Source organism: Acanthochromis polyacanthus, chromosome 9 (assembly GCF_021347895.1).
Source record: "Acanthochromis polyacanthus isolate Apoly-LR-REF ecotype Palm Island chromosome 9, KAUST_Apoly_ChrSc, whole genome shotgun sequence".
Lineage (NCBI taxonomy): Eukaryota > Metazoa > Chordata > Actinopteri > Pomacentridae > Acanthochromis > Acanthochromis polyacanthus.
The window spans coordinates 35,873,261-35,890,826 of record NC_067121.1 but is presented as its reverse complement, the minus strand read 5'-3'; the positions used below and the strand labels follow the sequence as shown (position 1 = coordinate 35,890,826).

General features: G+C 39.5%; 1 protein-coding gene across 1 annotated transcript; it reads right to left on the bottom strand.

Moving 5' to 3' along the window:
• Window positions 1-1,613: 1,613 nt before the first annotated feature.
• Window positions 1,614-16,563, bottom strand: LOC110949549 (cysteine-rich secretory protein LCCL domain-containing 1-like). Its single transcript, XM_022191669.2, has 15 exons — window positions 16,154-16,563; window positions 15,279-15,589; window positions 8,354-8,472; window positions 7,068-7,200; window positions 6,689-6,804; window positions 6,189-6,289; window positions 5,758-5,925; window positions 5,611-5,671; window positions 5,384-5,450; window positions 5,162-5,292; window positions 4,982-5,025; window positions 4,810-4,882; window positions 3,954-4,023; window positions 3,379-3,512; window positions 1,614-3,244 (listed from the first exon to the last, which is right to left on the bottom strand). The coding sequence occupies exons 2-15, from the start codon at window positions 15,543-15,545 to the stop codon at window positions 3,193-3,195; spliced, it is 1,536 nt and encodes a 511-aa protein (XP_022047361.2). The 5' UTR covers window positions 15,546-15,589; window positions 16,154-16,563; the 3' UTR covers window positions 1,614-3,192.
• Window positions 16,564-17,566: the final 1,003 nt, after the last annotated feature.

Genomic DNA, 17,566 nt, shown 5'->3' with positions numbered 1-17,566 from the left:
AGCAAAGTTTATTTCCAAACATGGTGAACTGTTGCTTTATACGAGGAGCCAGAGTCTAAGAATTTGCTGTAAAATCTTTTCTTGACTGACAGTCTGTTTGATTGCCTGAAAAAGCTGCTTTTCTGCAGTAATGGACTGCTTGGCTGAGTGGGTGGCTATTTGTCTGACCAAACTAGCTTCCTGTCGGAATGATAGAGTAATTTCTCACAAACTTGAATGCTGGAGTAAGCCTCTAATTGACTGGCATGAAGTCTGAGTGAGTGGATGGCAGCTTCTTGACTGACAGGACGGCTAACTGACCGGAGCAGTTCAGAGGGGTCTGGTGCCAGTGGCCACCTCTGCAACAGGGTCCTGTGAATTTTAACAACGCTGCGATGCTTGACTCTTTTCTCTAGGATACCTGGCCCAAACCCAGCTGACACATTTTCATCTCAGTCGCAGTTTCTTTATGTTATATACATTCAGCAAGAGGTTGTGTCCACCTCAGGCAGACTCATGTGATGGTTAAACTGGTCACTTCAGGCTGTATTTGTTTATTTTAGTATGATCATAACCTGCTGCATCCAGTCTAAAGACATCATTTAAATGTTTGGCCTGTTTTTAAGTGTTTTTCTTATATATTTTGTGCATCTTCATTTACACGTGTGCACTCCTGTGTGCTTAGAGGTGACTTTCGCCTGGAGCCTCGACACATATTTGCCGTTCCAGAGGAAGGAGCGGAAGTGTATCCTGCGAAGTAGAGCGATAAAGTTAAATAAAACACAAAGTTGGTCTTTGTTTGTGTGCCCGCTGGCACAGTGAGGGATCCTGAGCACTTTGACATCAGTTCAGTTGCAGGACTCAGTTCAAACTCCAGAAAACGAGGATGAAACAGAACACCACTGGAACATAAGTGGAAAATGAAGCCTTTAACACAGAGTGCAGGTCAGACCACTGTTCTTAAAACTGCTTATTTTCCTAAATTAACTTTGGAACTGTGACATTTTTAAGACTTCTTTTTTATTCCTAGAACGCAAAATTTTGTGAATCTCCAACCCAAAATCTGCACTCTTAAACAAATTACTTTAAGTCCACCACTTTCTACTTGGAAAACTGAATCTCATGTGAGACTGTAAACAGTTCATGTAGTTCTTGCACTTCACTCGAAACATGCAAGGCCAAGTGGTAGATAAGATCTTTTCCCTGGACCTGAAACAAGCAGCTTTCCCTTCCTCTATGTTCCCCCCGGTTCCTGGAAACACCCACGGCTTTCTAGAAAGACATTTCTCCTGGAAGTTTGATCCGCAGCTGAATTTGAGATGTTGAAATGTTAATGCCCAGATTCCGCAGGCTATCTGGAAGCTGCGGGTGCTGATATTAAAATAGTGTGGCCACTCAGCCATATGTCTACAACCATATGTCCGCAAAAACTGAAAACAAGTGTAATGCAATACAATGTAAACCAAGGAGCGGATTCAAGCCTTAAATTTGGGGTTAGAGGAGTTGAACCGCTGCTGTAGCTAAATCATTCAACTTATGACTTAAATCCTGCGCAGAAAAAATAAATGGATCTTGATGTTACTTATAGCACAGAATCTTCAATGGAGTGAAAAATGACACAATACATAAATATAAAAATTTGAAGTATTTTAATTGTGATTTCCACCATGCACATACCTGGCCAGCCAGGTTCCAATTATACAAATAAAAGCTGGGGAATGCAGTATAACATAAAAAATACAGATATATGTTACACACACAATATTTACAAACGTTGGTTTTATGGCATTATGGTGGAATTTGTCCTTTATAAAAATAAACACTCGAGTGGCAAATATATGTTTTGCATGCAGAAGCTGTATCACCATCTACTGTTTATTGCGAAATGTGTTAGGAATGTGAATGAAAAGGGCAACAGTAGCAAGCATTTCAAGCATTTTTTCAATATTATTTACAGTAATATGTACAAAAATATACAATCTGCATTAAAAAGTGCCTGCATTATTGCTATACTGTATACTGTAATCGGACATACAACATATGGAGGCGCTGACCAGACTTTTTAGAAACAGAACAACTGCTCCATTTGTGTAGAGGTCTGCAAGAAAATGATTGATTTGTTTCCTCGGTGAACATTTTCCCAATGGATTTATGGTCTCCCTTGCTAATTTCAAGACTATTTCAATTTAGCATGATGATGAATTTGTCAATTATGGTCCCACTTAAAGTAAAAATAATCAACAAAGCAGTTTTAGGGCATGTTCTTCTGCCACATCTACCACACACTTGTTTCGTCTGGTATCAAAAGAGCCAGACAGTCTCGGCCAAATTCTAATCTTGAGGCATGAAAACAGGAAAAATGTAGGACATTTTAAAGCCTCTGTAATTCGTATACTTGAGGAAAAGTAAACAGATTACCATACTGAAGATATTAAAACAATGCTGTTAAAGTTAACTAATAAAATGTGCAGTTATTTCTTTTTGTCTGCCCTTCAGTCATCCAGTTTATTTCATTATTGTGATTTTTCCCCCCCCTATCCTGTACATCCAGTTTGGGCCTCCAAAGAACACAGCAGACACCTGTTTGGCAAAGTGGGATGGGGAACTTCTGACTACCAATAGTCTGATTAAATAAAGGCACATTGTATAAGAAGACATTGAGTCACTTTGTGAATTAGGCCCAATGGAGGGGCTAAACTGCTCTGCTGTTTTACCTGGCATACGTGGAAATGATGTATGCCACGTCTTGAATTGCTCTGCGAAAAGCTCTGATTTTAGACTTCTACCTTTAAGTTCTGAAATTACAAGAGGTGGTTGAAACTGGTGCTAAATTTAGTGGAGTATATGCAACTTTGAGTGTTAAAAAGACATGATGTCACCATACCATGTCTGCCAAAGATGCATGGCAGCCCCATGTGTGTGTTACAGTAAGCTTTCAAATTTAGGAAAAGATGTAAGGCAAGAGACATCCAAATGCATCATTAACCAAACATCATTTGCTGCTCTATTATTGGACAGTGAGTGAGTCACTCATGACCAAAGATAGAGAAGCCTTGAATAGAGGCATGTTACACTTTGAGCGTCAGGAGCAGAAACGTTGATTTATTGACTGCAGGAATGAATGTAATTGTAGGTTGTAAGCTCATAATGAGTGGGTTTGCTGGATATGAAGTGGCCATGTTTCATGGTACTTTGTCCTTTGAGAGTGGGTTTTCAGATGACTGCAAACACTCTGAAGGCTTTTCCTCCCGTGGGGTTCACTAGGCTGGAAAGAGACAGAAGCAATGGAGAGTCAGAATGTAAAGATTTCTCACACGTAATGTATGTGCTGCAATACCAATATCGATGTTAAAATTTCATATATTTTACGTAAACGATCTGGGATCCATCAAATGTTACCTTTCTGAGGTGATGGCATTCTGATAGCTGCCACTGTACTGCCTCCTTCTGTCCACTGGCATTACATCAAGGTAACCTCCTGATTCATTCTGGATCACTCCAGCATGAATGGCTGCTCTGCAAATACTGGATTTCTGGAAGAATGAGTGGTAACCACAGATATATCAGGAGAACTGGATATTGGACTCAAAGATCCTGTTTGCTCACTTGAATAAAAAATGCTCAACTGCAACATAAACCAAAAGTTTCTAGCTTACAGGTTTGTGTGCATAAATGCTCCAGAAAATTCGTCCCACAAAGACTGAAAACTGTCATTGTACTTGGAGGTGTTTTGTCAACAGTTTTACAGATTTTGTGTGTATCTTTTTATTGGAATACTGTGGATGACGACTATTGGGAACAATTCAGCAGTGAGGCTGAGTGGATCCATGGTAGTACTATGAGAAATCGCATTATTGATATAAAATTTGAAAATACTAGACATCTCTCTGTGTCCTGTAAAGAATAAATGATGCTTCTATCCAAGAAACACACAGTAAATGTCAGTAACCGATGCCAATGATGTGAGAACTTACATCTGAGTAGTATTTTGTGCCAATGACTCGGGCTTGGCTGTCCCGCAAACAGTTCCTGGGACAATACAACCTGAAAAAAAGCCAGAGATAATTAAGAAATATTTTCAGTGCAAATTCATTACATACCAAACTTTAAAATTAGAAGAACTTAGAACCAGTGTAAATTTTAAATATAAATATGTAATTTGTCAAGGTAGAAATTAGAAAATGCACAACAAATATAATGAATCCTTTAATGATGATGCAGAATGTTTAGCTAAACTTTAATTTGAAAGGCTATATGGGTTAAATAGTCAACCTGTCATTCTTATAATGCGTGTCTACAGGATCCGTCATTGCCTTGCTTCCCATTCATTGGTCTATGTCAGCACATGTGCAATGCATTCAGGTAGCGTTGCATTTTGAGAGACGGGGCGTCATGTTGGCTGCTTATTGTTTGAAGTTTAGGTTACTGTGTGCAGATCAGGGTCATCCAATGCCTGACAAACCTCTGGAAATGCCTGGAAAACTTTTGAACTAACTGAACAGATTGGGCAGCTGTATGGTTTATTTCTCTCCTCTTCAAAAACACACTTCCATGAACTATTTTCATCATGTAAGAGGTTTCCAAACAAGCCGCCATGTTGACATCCAGGTGCGAACAGCCTACAAGTGAAACATTTCTCCAATCAGGAGCAGCCAGTGTCGGTGTGGTTGTTGGCAGGTATAGAATTTACTGGTTTGATGTTTATCTAGTCTGACACTTTGCAGCTGTACACCTATCAAGCGCCCAATGTTGGGAAGCAGCGGGGGAACAGCCATGTGGACACACACCATTAGAAGGACTGAGACTGTCTTCACTAAAACTCCATGTTACCTGGGACAGTGTCGCACAGGTTTCTTGAAAGGGCAGAAAAGTGCTACTGTGGTATCACATCTCACTGCCTTGACTGGGACAAAAAAGTGGACAAAACACAGCAAAACATGACCATACAGTATTTATGTATAAAGACAATGGGATAAAGTAAAATGTGATCATGAAACCTTACCAGGCACTGAGTCTACTTTGAAGGAATTTGCGCTTCGGTTTTTCCTGTGAATTTAAAGAAAATTGTATGAAGCGAAGCCCAATGTGAAACACCTATGAATCACAGTCAAACAGCCCGAACACAATGAGTTAATATATATAAATAGAGAGTAAAATTAAAGGTTTAAAAAGGGATTCCTACCCAATGGACTGAATACCATTCTTGTATGACTTGGTGAACTGTTGTCTTCTGCCCAGTCGTGTCACATCCAACCATCCTCCATCATTGTCAATAACACCAGAGTGCAGGGCAGCTCCACACACACTGGATTGCTGGAGGATTAGACAAACACAGACAGTCTTTTTATATATGTTACTATTGAATAAATGCATACATTGTTGTGTGTTATTGCCAGTCATTTACCATATCAAAATATGCAGTCCCAACTACTTTTCCAGGACTTTCAAGGCAACCAGGTGGACACTCATATCTACAGGTAAAAACACAGTGAAGTGAACAACACAATGGAGCTGATGCTATGTTTCAATGTGAGCTAATAATGCTCATACAGCTCTACCCATGTAAAGTGAATTCTGTGTATATTATCTGACGTTGGTCAGATGTTGCTCATCTTTTGAATCAGCATCTACCTGTTGCAGGTTGTTCCCTTGCACTGATCCCTCAGTTTGGTCTCACATTCGACCTGTTGGGCTTAAGCAACAACACAAACTCATTGTAATACTAATAAAAATACATACATTAATAGGATGTTAGTAGTACTAAGGGGACATCCTTACACATCTGCTCCGTGCTGACAACTTGGTTTCTCTCGAGGTTGTCGTTGGGCGAAGGGTTTGGTGACTGAGCCCTGGGTTGGGGCTCTCTGTCTCTTACTGGCTCTGGCTCGGGTTCAATGTAGTTGGTTTCTTCAGTCTCAGGAGCTGGACGCCTGTCAACACCCCCATCTGAAAACACAGACACTAAATTATACCACTGTGCTGTCTTACTAGATTTCATGTGCACTTTTCCTTGACTGACGTACATATGATTCAACTATTTGGAATGTGGCAATAATTTTTTATGTGGAAATGAGTGGAAATGGAAACACTGGGGGCATAAAAGGAAGATTTCACAGTGAAATAAAGTGAATTATCAAAACAGATAATTTGGGTAAGATAAGTAAGGAGATGAGGACCTTCGAGAAACCACAAGTCTGTATCTAACCCACCTTTATAACAGAGGTTGTCCCTGCAGCCTCCTGCATAGCTGGCTGGACAGGCAGAACAGGGAGCTCCATATTTGTATGGAGCATGACCCCACCAGTTGCCCCTGAAAACAAGAACTGTTATAACACTGACTTTGTCAAAAAGGAAAACAGCAAACACTTTTATTTGACATAAATCTGCATTGCTATTGTCAAATATTTACACAACCTTTTGTTGGTGATTAGTTAGAGCAGAAATATTCACATATTTAAATCGTGAAATATGAAAAAAAAATAATGAATGAGACGATTTTCCCATGTGGGATACAATTTTCTTCATTTTCTTGCGTAATCATTCATGTATGTGACACTACATTCATTGGCAAGAGACATCCCGTGTAATCAAGCACAACATGTGTGTATTAAGTTAATGGAGGCATTTCTTGATTAATGATTTAAGTGTCTTTACTTCTTATTCTAATGCACAGTTTTAAAACATGTTGTTGTCACTGAATAAAACTTACGGTGGAGAGTAGTTGCAGACCAAATAGACAGCTTTGGCCCAGATCATTCCCCATACATTCATGTTGTAACACACATTGATGGCACAGCCAATACGATTACTAGTCGCCCAAACCAACTGAAAAAACAAAACATGTGAACACATGAGTTGGAACATGTAGCTGAATTATTAAAAGGCAGTGGAAAAAAAGTAAAACTCATGTTACGTTGATTTTTTAGACTAAATTCAGCCAAGTACATTTCTTCTTTGAGCTTCAAACAGTCAGAATGACACATCAAAAAAAAACCATGGAAATCTCAAATGAATATCAGTTTGTTGTTTTTTTTTAAAAGTAAAACATCTTATAAAAATTGTAGGGTAAGTAAAGGATCAGTTCTTACTTGAGTGTAGTGAGTACAAACAGGTCCTGAACACCTGAATGGACAGTGTGGGTTACACTCCTGGGAGTACGGATAGCTATAGTACCTCACTTCATCATACCAGGCCTGGACATGGTATGTTGGGGGTCGGTCCCTACAGTGACAGAAAAGGTGTTTCATTGCATTCTCTCATTATGTCACCGGAAACAATGAAAACATACATCAAAGCAGCTAAGCTATACTGCTTGTTGCAAGGTCAGCACTGGGCAATTTCCAGGTATTCTGTGTTAAATGAATACTTCCTTTAGAACACACAACATACTTGCCAAATGGCATATTATTACCTTATAGCTACCAGAAGTACTAACTAACATGCGCATATACAATAGGCGTGAATATTCATTTTGAGCTTTATTTTCACTCTGTTTTAATCTTCATCATCACCGAAGTAAAATGTCTACTAGAACAAAATACCTTTCTTTACTTACTGGTGTAAAAATATAAAAAAAAAAATAATAAACAGGTGAGAAAATTGATCCCACTGTCATATATGTACTGTCAATATAAAGCTACAACTGGGAGACAGTTAGCTTAGCATAGTTTAGGTCAAGCACAGAAACTGGAAATCGACCACCAGCAACTTTGAAACTCACAAATTAACAATTTAAGTATTAAAGTTATTTAATCTGTACAGAAACCAAGGTGAAAAAAACACAATTTTTGGTGTTGAAGCGAGTTTATGTGAAATTTTTCTTGGTTCTGAGCAGTTGCTAGCTGAGAAGCAGAGACAAGAAAGGTTATGAAACATCTTATAAATATAAAAGAGCAAACTGTTAAGCAACCGAATGACTGACAGCAAATTGTTTCTGGAATAAATTAATAAATGAGACTAGATAGTTGCTTTCATCTGCTTAATTCTTTGAGTAAAATGAACCAAAGCTAACATGCTACTATCTGTAGCTTACCAGCTAGTCGCTAACTGTTCACCATTAGGTAGCCTACTGGGCAGATTAGCTAACAGACTGTAAAACTGAGGTGAATTACACTGTGTTAGTAAGTATGAATGCCTTTTTCATTTGATAAGTTTTTATGTAAATTGATTCTAACTTTCAAAACACACAACAAACTATAAATTTATTACATTCAAACAAAGAACAGCATTAATTTGGAGAAAAGCTTAACACGGGGGAAATCTGTTTGTGGATATAAATATTTGGTTCCCATGTTGTGAAGCAATACCATTATTCTTATCCCATTAAACATTATGTAAATGCCACTCTTTCTTCCACTTCATTGTATGTACACACCTGCCCCAGTGTGCTCCGAGGTTTTGGCCTATTTGCGTCAACATGTGGCTCGGCCCATGTTCCCATCGACACGTATGAGCCCAGTGCTCTGCGCTCCTCTCCAACTCGTAGTCCCACACCTGACAACACAGACGTACATGAACACACAAAATAACTTATTATGTTGTGGAAAGACGAACTTAAAAGGTCAACTTTTAAAGTGAAATCCTAAGTAGCTGATGCATTATTGGTAATATTAGTTTTCTGTGGGCAACAGGTAAAACTCACACATTGTCTGCAAACCTGAAACTCCACACTCCTGATTTAAGTGGCCACTTACCATAGTTGTGGCTTTAGTTGCTTCTTTTTACAACTTGTTCAAATATCTCATAAGGCTCTACACTACCACAAATTCCATTGAAATCAATCTGGTAGTAACTGTACGCACACTTGAGGCAAAGTGAACCTGAAAGATGAACCTGCTCTTTTACTTGAAAGACTGTACGCAGGCTTCTCGCAAATTTGACACAGTACAGTCAAAAGTAGGCCTCTCCTATTAAGCACACATATCCACTCTCCTGCACACAGACACATACATGAGAGACCACCACATCAACTTGCAGCTTTGTGCCACTTCTCAGCGCGGTTGTTTCATAGTTTGTTTCCAGTAAGGTTTGGTCGCATAAAACAATCTGAGAGGGGAAAACAGCCATCAATTAAAAAAAGAAAAGAAAGAGCTTAAAAAACTAGCAGCACAGAGGGTCTCTGTTTGAGAGCTTGATGCCTTCTTTACTGTAAGCTTAGCACAATCTGATGAACTAAGGGTCCAAATACCTGAAAACTATTCACACACCTCTTGTTTTGAACAAAGCAGACTGTTGGTCGTGGTTGAGCAATTTAAACACTGCAGCAAAATTAATTTACTGTTGACTCTGTTGGGGAGGGAGAAGAATAAGTGCAGTGTGCTGTGCTGTTGGCCCACTGTTTAGTTGCATTACAGCTATCACGCGTCAAAACTAATAGGATAATGCTTAAGTGTGGAGCTGTTGCTGCTTGGCTTGACCGCCATAATGCGTTCCATATGTTGGCCACTGTTGCCCATTCACTGTGGTGCTGCTTACTGTTCAAGCCTGATTGGTAAAGTGATATTTTGACTGTTTAGTTCTTTGGCCACAAACCAGCTGTGGCCAATATAGCGGCGCAGAGGAGATTTTCTGCACAAAAGTGCTTTGTGTTTGCCATATGATGTTGTATTTTACCAGGATTTTTAATGCTATATTGTAGCTGTTAGGTAGAATTCTCACTGCGACCATTTTGATTGTATTTTTGCTTAATTTTTGTGAAAAGATTGCATAAATTTCAGTTTTATGACAACAAAGATGAGTGTCACGTCACCTTTAGAGAGTGATCAGACCAAAAACACAAATGTAAGAAGTTGCAATATGAGAATGCTGCAACAGATCTAGTAGCAGTTTTGGATAAATATGTATGAATTGAAGTGTTTACCAGTAGGAGTCCACTGTTAATGTTTTTTCAGGGATGAAACTGATACCAATACTGAGTAGTCAAGGAGACCTGCAGTATAATTGGAACTGAATTCATAATTTAGTGTTGATAGGCTATTACAGTGATGTGGGTGGGACATCGCTTGTTGCATTTGCATTAGAGCTTTAGTAGCTCATCTTTAAACGAATATATTTTAGCAGGAATCAGTTTTAAAAAAAAACAACTATATTGATAATCATATAAATACTGAATATCGGATCTGATAATCAGCGTTTCGCCTGACAACTCCCAGTTACCAGATAGAAAAAAAATGCAAACCAATCAGTCCATCCTACATCTCAACAAGTCCAAAATTATCGGTCACTTTCCACCTAAAATACGAAAAGCAACACTTTTCAGTCAAATGTGAAAATAGGCACAATGCTTGAGTATAATGTTGATGCCTTGTGTGATAATAGTTAAAGGAAACTGCCTGCTGGAATAATTTATCACTGTTTCCAATAATTTTGTCCAGGTCATTTAGGAAGATCTTTATACCATAAGCAGGAATTCAGCTGTTTTAATAACGTCTTTGTATTATTCTATGGCAAACTAAAGGCAAACAGATCTGTAAGACAAAAGAACCCTTAATCGCAACTGTTTCAGGAAGAACAGATGCCAAGATTTTTGGCCATGTTTAAACCTTGCATTTAACAGTAGAAGAATTGTGGTAAAACAGCATTACTAAGAATGTGTTTTTGTACATATTTGACCAAAGGTGCATTGTGACTAAAATATCCAGGTCTCGCTTTATCTGTCTTTTGCCCAAATCTTGTGCGTCAGTTGCTTGCTGCAACACGGTGGTCTCACTGAACACAGTAATGAAGCTGAATAATTTCATAGGGTTAATCATAGTCACTTTTGGGCAGCAAGCAAATCATAAAGTGCATCTAAGGTGTAGGTCAAGTCGTGTGTTCTTGGAAGGAAAATTAGCAGAAAGCTAACCTGGGTTTGTTGCTCAAGGTCTGTGACTCTTGCTTAGCAGCTACTGTTTGCTGATGACTGAAAAAATGATAATCCATCTATGAAGGTGATGCCATTCTATCACATGAAGGCAAATCTAAACAAGTAATGCTATTTAATTTCACTTGTACTTTAACAATAGGGGTAGTAGCTGATAAAACACTCACGTTATTTGTTTTTGGAAAGGCAGCTGGGTATGTTCACACAAGTCATACAGTAATTTTCAGGAGAAAAGTGATTTCATTCTATCAAAACAATCTTAATTCTAACATGGTAAAAGGAGTAATTATCCGATTCATATTCAAATTCCTTCATATCACATCTTTATGACAGGAAAATGAGCAACTGTTAAAATAAGATAAGACAAGACAAGACAAAATAAGATCAAGTTTATTGATCTAACACTAGGGAAAGTTTGCATATTTACACTTAGAAAGAGAAATGGAAATCTACATTAGAAAATGAGAAGTCAGGTTTATTTTTTATTTTAGTTTCCAATCGTTTTTTGGTTAAGTTTAAGCACCTGAGCTCTTGGTTAGGTTCAAGAATAGATGATTGTTTTTGGTTAAAATACACCCCATTGTTATATTCACACAAAATTCCATTTTGTAGGTTTTCAGGGTGATATTTTACATGCACTTTTTTTTCAGAAGCAGAAAAGGGCCCTTACATAATCCTGAGAGTTGGGGTTTGGGAATGGATAATGCACCATCTGGTATACTAGTATTTAATATTTATATATACAAACTTGTAAATGTCATTTAATGGGCTGATGATGATGTGTCTGAACCTTTCAGAGCAACTTTCCAGAACTGCCAGTTTGACAAGTACTAGCATTTCACCCAGAAAATGGCAGAGTTTGTGGAGGAGAGTAACTGTGTATGATTTAAACAGTCTTTGTCATTCTTCACAACTGCTTTGAGCGGCCTTTCATTCAACACCACTGATGCTTTGGAGGAAGTATCCCCATTTCTGCTCTATATGATGGCAGAGTTTTCATCCTGTCTTTGGGTGTGGCATCCGCAACAAGTAAAAACATTTAAAACCATTCTGACAAAACCTCATAGGATCTAGTTGGTTTAAAACATACTGAACCCTTAGTCCTACTTACAAGGCAATACTGGCCACCTGCACAGCCCAAAACTTCTTCAGGTTATTATGAAATCTGAGTTCAGCACAAAGCTTTCACTGCAAACAATCTACAGCGGATACTAATGATCTCTGCCAGCTCATTATTCTCTCCGTGTTCTTGTTGTTCTTCCCCCTCAATTATCCAGCGGAGAGGAAGATGGACTGCCCACCAGCCTTTTGGAGAAAGGTCACAGTAATAACGACCAGTCTCCTTTTGCATTCCAAAGAGCATTAAGTTTCTAAAACATAGACCTGCTTCCAGCCATCTGCCAGGACCACCTCTGCTACAGAGCTAAACGTGCGTCCTTACAGCGAGAGAGTACTCAAGGCAGCGCTTTGCAAAGAAAAATCTTCAAGAAGAAAACAAGAAGTTTGTTTAAGTATGCAAAATTCCTACAGTATGGAAAGCGGTTGTGATTATGGGACATTTACAGAGCTTTCAAAGAATGATCTGCTGGGCAAGAAATGGCGTGTTTAGTTGCGAAAAGTGCTTTAAGGCCCTTACTGGATATCTTATGCATGAAATTAAGGAGTCAGAGCTCCAGTGGAGGTGTAGCCCCCTTTGGCCTCCAAATCCTGCAATCTAAAAACCAAATACTTGGCCCCATCAGCCCCCTGTCTTACCACATCATTATCATCAGCAATAGTATCCCTCGCAGAAGAAACACTGGATTAGTGTACATAACGTACATTTGCACTACCATACACCCACACTCCAAACGACGGGGCTTGCCATGTTTGAAATAGATTCACCACCGTGGCACCCGAAATGAGATGCATGGAGGATCAAACAAAAGATAACATTAGCACGAGTTTGAGCGAGCAGAGATGGATGGAGAAAGGAAAAGTGGAGGAGGGTGAAGAAAAGCCTGGGGGAAGGTTTGTGAGGCTCAAGACCGAGCGAAGAAAAGAGTCTGCGAGAGGAGAAATGGACTGATAGAGTAAAGACAGGCAGGAGGACAGGGGAGGGAGGTTGGTTGAGGTAGAGGGCAGGACAACACTGCGGGGGTGAAAGCTGGATCCGGGCCAGGGTCAGCGAGGGCAGCAAGTAGGAGCTGGCCAGAAAGTGGCTTAGGCTTCCAGATTTCGTTTTCTCTCTTTCCTCCCCTAATCTGCTGTCCTTAGCTGGCAGAGCATCACTGGCAGAAAGTATTTTCCACTGAGAAAGACTTTAGTATCAAACTCCACTGATTTGGCCAAGGTCACTCGAAATTATTCAGTAGATAATGTGAAGGAAAAATGACTTTCTTTCCCCTTGTTGAGGTATTTCCTCACAGCTGTTAGCTGAAGACATCCCAGGTTACATCTGTCAACTACAGTCACCATAAATCAAGTTGTAGAACCTATAGATCACCTCAAATTATCCTACAGGTTATCAATTTTGACCCCTGTTCCTATTGGCTTCTCCCAAACTGAGGCTGGGAGCACACTGAGGCCCTAATATGACCCTGAGAAAGTCAGATGCTGCAAAAGAAGATATATGAAAGAGAGACAACTGCTGTATTAAAAACATGACTTGGTTAAGATTAGATATTATTTAGTCTGACGTTACAGAGTAGACAACTTGTCTCCATATTAGGTCGTAATCTAAATATCCTCCAACTCAAAATGTACCCAAGGTTAAACAGAATCCTCAGAATTTATGCTGCCAGCGCTCACATCACTCGTTTCATCACTTCTCCTGAGCGCATAATGTTAGCGTGAATCTTGCTTGCATCCAGCACCAGCTTTCTACTAGTACCTCTGTGGCCACAAACTGACCTTTTTCTTACAAACAACCCCACAAACTAATAAAGCTGAATCAGTTGATGATGAGCTCTTTGGTCTGTAAGTAGCGCTAGATTTCTACTGCAGACAGTAGTGAGTTTGACAAGGTTACAGCTTCCAAAAACTATCTTTCGTACTAGAATCCTCGGGGAACTGCATGTTTGAAATACCAGAGCTTGACAGGTCTGCTGTGCCTAGCTACAGCTGCTAAAGTAAGACTGGATGGGGTTTAGTGAATGGTCAACCCAAGTGAATTGATTTTGGAATCAGGAGTTTAATCCTGACACATTATTCTCCAGTTACTTCCAGTTAACTTCCAAGTCTAACTAATACTGGTTTTGTTTGCTATTTTAGTAACAGATTTTTTAACTGATGTAACAGCTATGGGTGGCATAGTGTGTCGGTGGTTAGCGCTGTTGCCTTGCAGCTAGGAGATCCCCGGTTTGCATTAAGGCCTGGCCTTCCCGGATCTTTCTGTGTGGAGTTTGCATGTTCTCCCTGTACATGTGTGGGGTTTCTCCAGGTATTCTGACTTCCTCCCACAGTCCAAAAACATGCTGAGGTTAACTGGTAACTCTAAACTGTGAGTATGATTGTTTGTTTCTATGCAGTCTTCTATTGGACCAAACTATAAAAAAGGTCACCGAGTTTACTATTTTATTCAGTTTTAGTGTGAAGTTTCGGCATGTTGACAATTTTAGTCATTTTAGACTGGTTACCTCCGCCAAGGTGGTTATGCGATCGGGTCCGTTTATTTATTTGTCTGTCTGTGTGCGTGTCTGTGGACAGGATTTCTCGGAAACTACTTGTTGGATCTTCATGAAATTTTCACCAGAGGTGGATCTTGGCCCAGGGAAGACTCCATTCAAATTTTGTGTTGATCCGGTTAAGGATCTGGATTCTGGATGCGGATTTAGATTTTCCAACTTCGTGTCATCTTCCCTTGGCGGAGGTCAGAAATCTTGGATCGCTCTTGTTTCAAGTCATTTCGGACAGGTTTTTGACATGTATGGTCAAATTTTGAGACAATTAGACTCGATTTTGAGTCATTTTGGACATTTTTTTGTCATGTCAGACACTTTTTGAGTCATTTTGGACAGGTTATGAATGATTTTATGCACTTGTCCTAATTTTGAACTATTTTCAAGTCATTTTGGACAGGGTTTTTGACATGCTTGGTCAAATTTTGAGACATTTACACCAGATTTTAAGTCATTTTATACAATTTTCACATTGTTTTGGACCAGTTTTTTGTCACGTTTTGCACATTTTGAGTCATTTTGGAAAGCTTCAGTCATTCTAAAAAGTTTTCAAGTCATTTTGGACAGGTTTTTGACATGTTTAGTCAAATTCTGAGACATTTTGTCCCAATGGAGCCTATCCCAGCTGCCTTTGCCCTAAGTCAGCTGGGCTAGGCTTCAGCACCTCCCTAATGAGGATTAAGTGGTATATAGCTCATAGGTGGATGCATGGATAACAGCTACAGTGTGACAAGATTTACAGACACAAAATGACAGAGCGGTGCATCCTCAGCACTCACCATGTACTCCATGTTGGAGGCAGGAGGATGAACCTGACCCCTCAGCTTGTTGTGCAGGTCCAGGATAAGGTGCATGTCTCCCTCACTGATGGCCCTCTTCCCTCTCGACCTAGCCCTCCACCACTCATCGTCCTTGTTCCTGTATTTCTCCAGGATGGACTCGAGACTCGTGGAGTTGGTGAGGACTGCCGCCAGGACGCTCTGGCTCAGGCACAGGAACAAACTCGCCGCTCTGATCCAGCCGGGGTAAGGAAGACACTTTCTCATGATGGGGGAAGTACTGATGCTATGAGGGTTACTTTTGTTTTTGTCTGCAGAACAGAGAGAAAGAGCATGTGTTGAGGTAGAGCAGCTCGAGGTTGAATATCTGCTTTATCAGCCTAAATGCATGTGAGTACAGAGCTTCCATGCATCTTTTTGGGTGCTCAGACTTCCAAGCTATCAGGGTGCAAATTAATATATCTCCTTCCAGCCTGCAACCTTGAATCTATCTTCTGTCCCAGTTTAATAATGTTTTAATTATAGGGGACTTCACTTCAAACAGTGAGTCTAACACAGCTTTCAGCAGCCGGAGTGCATCTGCAGGTCACTGCATCACTACACACAGTAGGACCAGTGTAAACTCACTTTTCACACGTTATGTTACAGGGCACAAGATTTAGTGCGCATGCTTAAATTGCAGTATACTTTGTGTGCCAAGATGCCCTCCAGGGAGACTTCGATATGGTATTTCTAAGATGCAAACAGAGATTCAATTATAGTTGCATGCCAGCTAAAAATATAAACACTGTAGAGCATTTTACCATTAAAATGATGAGAATAAGATTGTGAGTGCCACAAACTGTAACATAATGAAAGAAATGGTGCAAATTTACCTCTAAATTCCTTCAAAGGTGATCAAAAATATCCCCGAGGTTTAATATTCCAGATGGTGATCTTCCTGGAGATTATTGCAGAGTGACAGATTTCCAATTTAGTGCACCTTTAAATCCATCCATTACACAGAGGGAGGAAAAAAGAGCGCAGGCAGTCGGATCTCTGTCAGATTGTACATTCACTGCTGCTGAGAGCTCGCAAATGTCTATAGGTACCTGTTGAATTCCTCAGGTTGCTCAGTGCGAAGCGGGCTGCGCGGGACTGCTGCTCATTTTGCGCTTATATGCCAAATTTGCGCTTAGCAACGCAGCGGACCACGCCTCTGCAGTGGTCCGCTGCGTGCTTAGTGTGTCCATACACACGGACACACACACACACACGGACACACACATGTCGGCAGCTCCAGCGTTGATCTATTTCAGAAGGCACCTGATCGCAGTAGAAGTGACGTGAAGGTAAACTAGCGGATGTTTTAAGAGCAGCCCACGCTAGTTACAAATATTGCACATTTTGCTCTTTCCATTTTTTTTTTTATTTGACAGGAAGACAAAATCAACATCATTTATTGGTAGACTAAAATAGGCTGAAAAAGTTAAGATGCACCCAAGTCAAAAATCCCAATTAGAATGAAGTGATAGATGTGCAGATATCTCAGTCTGTCCTGTGGGTCAATAAATAATTGCGGGACTTTTTGTAACATAGTTGACATTTTTACTGTTTTCAGGCCTAAAATCAACATGGCTGCCTATAACCACCACATGACATTTTACGGAAAGATTCTTCTAAATATCATACAATTGGGTAAAACTGAAATTTAAAGTTATTTATAAAGATATTGTAGTCACACTGCTGACATGGGATACATCTATTACTTTAGATTAAATAAGTCAGAAAGCCCTGGAGTCTTGCCAGTCTTTTCTTCAGGAGGAAATGACATCATGTGGAGCAGGTCATGTGATCTGGAATTAACACACTTCCTTGTGAGGTGTTTTAGTAATGGGGAACTTAGCTGAAAGTGATTTCTCAGACACAGATACGATTTATTTTCCACATAAAATTTGATATATTGCCAAAAAAATATCTGTCATGATTATCTCAACTTAATAAAAATAAAACAATGAAAACACTTCGTGAATAAGCTCATTTCATTATTGTTTAGCTAATTAGAAGGTGATTGCTTTTAAATTCAGACATTATTTAGTTGACATTTTAATGATATCCAGTCATTTTTATTAATAAGTGATTGTTTCCATAATAAATAAATATGGAATTTGTAAAGACATGATCATAATGAACCTAAAAGCGTTAGTTTCTTTACTTTTAATGAAAATGCATGCAAGATATATCCCATGGACTTCAAAAGTCCCTCAGTTATATATTGACCCTTGTGATATGGCCTCTTGTAGTATTAT